Below are 3,352 nucleotides of genomic sequence, written 5' to 3' on the forward strand. Positions count from 1 at the left end.
CAAGCAACAAACGACCCCAGTGCTGGCTGAATTTCGAATTAAGTTAGAGGTTATTTGAGTTTCAGAAGTTCATTCCTCTTCAGGTAAGCTGACGAAACTGTGACAACGAAACTGACATATGAACAAACATAGAGTTGACGGAATCCTGGGGAATGCGCCTTCCTGATGAGCTCAAGGAAGGGCGAAGCGAGTAGTGGACAGTCGAGGACTTTTCAGCAAACTTGTGAGTAGCTCCCTTCATGAAAACCACTTATTAACGTCGGCCGGCAGACTCAAAAGAACAATGTTAGTCCAGCTCAGTGAGTATATAACGAACAATAAAGGCAACCCACTGATTCTGGCCTTGTCGAGGAATCGTGCGTGGGCATTCGGGCATCTAGGATTTTGAGAATGTTCATCATCAGTGTTTACTTGTGTGCATATTTTATGTATGTATGTATGTATGTATGTATGTATGTATGTATGTATGTATGTATGTATGTATGTATGTATGTATGTATGTATGTATGTATGTATGTATGTATGTATGTATGTATGTATGTATGTATGTATGTATGTATGTATGTATGTATGTATGTATGTATGTATGTATGTATGTATGTATGTATGTATGTATGTATGTATGTATGTATGTATGTATGTATGTATGTATGTATGTATGTATGTATGTATGTATGTATGTATGTATGTATGTATGTATGTATGTATGTATGTATGTATGAACATGAGTCTGGAGGCTAAAGTAAGCAAGTGAGTTCGCCATTTACGAGTTACCTACTGTGTGCACGCTTTAGGTTTACAGAGATGTGACGGATTGTGCGCCTCCCTGATCCACAGAGCTACATCGGCCAGTGTGCATATGACACTCATGGAGCCTCTCATACCAGCGATTAACACAGACTCCTGGCTCTTCTGCTTGAAGGCCGAAAACTGTGTGGTGATTTTCTCCGTGAAAATAGAGATTATTGCTATGGTTGTACGCCAACTACTACTTTGTTGTGGTCAAGCTGTTGAGCCAATTACTTTGACCGAGGATTCTAATTGTCCACTTGACTACGCCTGGGCCATCTGCCAGTATCCCAGCCCACGCACAACAATGAGCCGCTCAATTACAGGTACCCCCATAGCGCATCGCCTGTTGCGTTGTCATCAACCGAATAATATAACATGCTGCATACTGCAGGTCGTTTTCCTTCCTCTTCTAGCAACTTGGTCACAGAGCTATTCCTAAGGACTGGTATATCGCCATTCGCTGTCCTATCTATGGTGAGCCAAGCCATCGCAATCGTTAGGCAAATTAAACCCATACTTAAAACCCCAACGTTGATTTCATCTAGAAGCCCTAAACACTTGCGTTTTGCGCAACACAAATTTTTTGCGGACAAGCTTAATCTGCCTCTTATTGGTTTGCTGCCCCTCCTTGAAAGGAGAACTTGAGAACGAGGTAGAGTTAGTGAAATGACCTCTCCATCCGTTTCCGTTCTTTTTATGGTTGCAAAACTCTGATGATTCGGAACCCATTGCAGCCGATACTACTGGGAGTTGATTGTTCTTAGCCACAGAGCTCAGAGGTCAGTGCTTAAATGGCTGCCCGTGGATGGTCACCTCTATGCGTTTTGTCCGGAAACGTCTATGAAACTACCCCGTGAACGAATCGCTAATCACTCTCTGATCATTGTAATTCGTTAACAAGATTGTGGTCCTTATTCTCTCACCAGCATATTTACGAAGCTATTACCGCTCTAATAAGGCGACTTGGAGCTCAGAAGTTGTTGTGTTTGTTGAGGATCCAAAAGCAAAATCGGGTGAACCTAGCGCCGATGAGACTTAAATGGGTGGTCATCCTGGAGTGGAATTCGAGATGAACAAATAATAGCAAACACAACTGCAGTTCTGTTACCTGTATACTATTCAGGTGAAGTACTGGCATCCGAAACCACCGAGGCCGCTTGTCCGCTTGACGCCCTCCGCATGTTAACCAACACCCAACCCAGAAAAACCACACGGTCCTTAGCCATCAGCAACGTGGGTCAGTTACTGACATTCGGTTGGCCTGGAACACTTGTGTGAATCCAGATCCCTTGCTTGTCCTTTTTTCTTTTCGTTCGCTCTTCGGAGATGCAGAAGATTGGTGCGCCACTACTGGCTGCTGAGAGGCTCTTTGGTTAAGATTTAAGGCAAACCTACCAGAGCCGCTTTTGATCCTTGCAAGATACTGGGCGCTTTACTTGTAGAACTAGCCGTATCTAAGAACCCGAAAATAAGCAAAACTATTAGCATGCTTGAAGCTTGCACAGCCATTACTCCTCATTGGGAGTACGGTACGACTCGAGGATTGTCGTACGTTAGGTTAAAACAGCCATCTTTTGGGAACGCGAAGCTTGATGAGTTTAGAAGTCTGAGGAGAGAAAAGAGGCGAAACATCCAGGGAAGTGCGCAAACCATTCCAAATGATATGACCGACAGGCACAGAGGAACTCTCGGGATTGCAACGGAACGCTTAGTCGCTGTTCTTTCAATTTTTTTTGTCTCTCTCTCTAAACTGAGTGAGTCGACAGAGGTATATGTTTTTAAAAAAATTCATCGCAATACGTTCGACAGTTACAGCGAAATTGGCTTGATCCATGTGTGGCCAGGCTTATTGCATCCGTTATTGTACGTCATGTTATGAGTTGGCTTAAAAACGTGAGTCAAGAACAGCGAGCAGAATCACTGCAGGAAAATGACTGTTACGTCTGCAAAGTCCGCCGAGCATTAGACCAATGACATGCGCACAAGCGTACAATAATCTTGGTTTTTCTGTATCCCAAATGTGTCACTGAGCCAATCGACCGATCCGTTTTTTAAAATACTCGCATCATAAATCTTCTTTCTGTGTGCATACTTTTGGGCGCAACAGGATGAATGAGGAATAATTCGAACGCTTTCCTACAAGTAGTGGTATCCGATTTTGTTTAAAATTAATATATTGTTTATTATTGAGGCACTCGAGTGAAATCCAGGTCTCCAAAGTCCCAGCATTCAGCTTTCATCATCTGGGATTCTTGCCGAACTGAAATATACAAATGATATTAATCTTATATTTGGAAAAGGACACGAAGCGCACATTGGATTTCAGGAAGGTGAAAATGTCCGATGACCTTTTAGACCCCCAAACCACATCGAAATCGTATTCTGGAAGCTGCCAAGCATCTGGGCCAAAAAACCAGCTCCAACTGAACGATCAGGCAGTCAGTCAAATCAACAATGGCCGACGATGGTGATTATTCAGTCATACCACAAAAGCACAGTCGACGATAACGGGTGTTCACACAAGGCCAATCAGACTGCTTCATCAAGGGTAAAGATGAAC

At 43.2% G+C, this 3,352-nt stretch overlaps 1 protein-coding gene across 1 annotated transcript in view; it reads right to left on the reverse strand.

The window, feature by feature from the left end:
- Nucleotides 1-2,187: 2,187 nt before the first annotated feature.
- The window catches only part of T265_14876 (hypothetical protein), a gene marked incomplete at both ends in the record, with an annotated part of 27,649 nt that continues 26,484 nt past the window's right edge, over nucleotides 2,188-3,352 (reverse strand). Inside the window, one exon of the mRNA XM_009175630.1 lies at nucleotides 2,188-2,246. Within this exon, the coding sequence (XP_009173894.1) occupies nucleotides 2,188-2,246 (59 nt within the window). The remainder of the gene's footprint in view (nucleotides 2,247-3,352) is intronic.

Source organism: Opisthorchis viverrini (genome assembly GCF_000715545.1).
Source record: "Opisthorchis viverrini unplaced genomic scaffold opera_v5_285, whole genome shotgun sequence".
NCBI lineage: Eukaryota > Metazoa > Platyhelminthes > Trematoda > Opisthorchiida > Opisthorchiidae > Opisthorchis > Opisthorchis viverrini.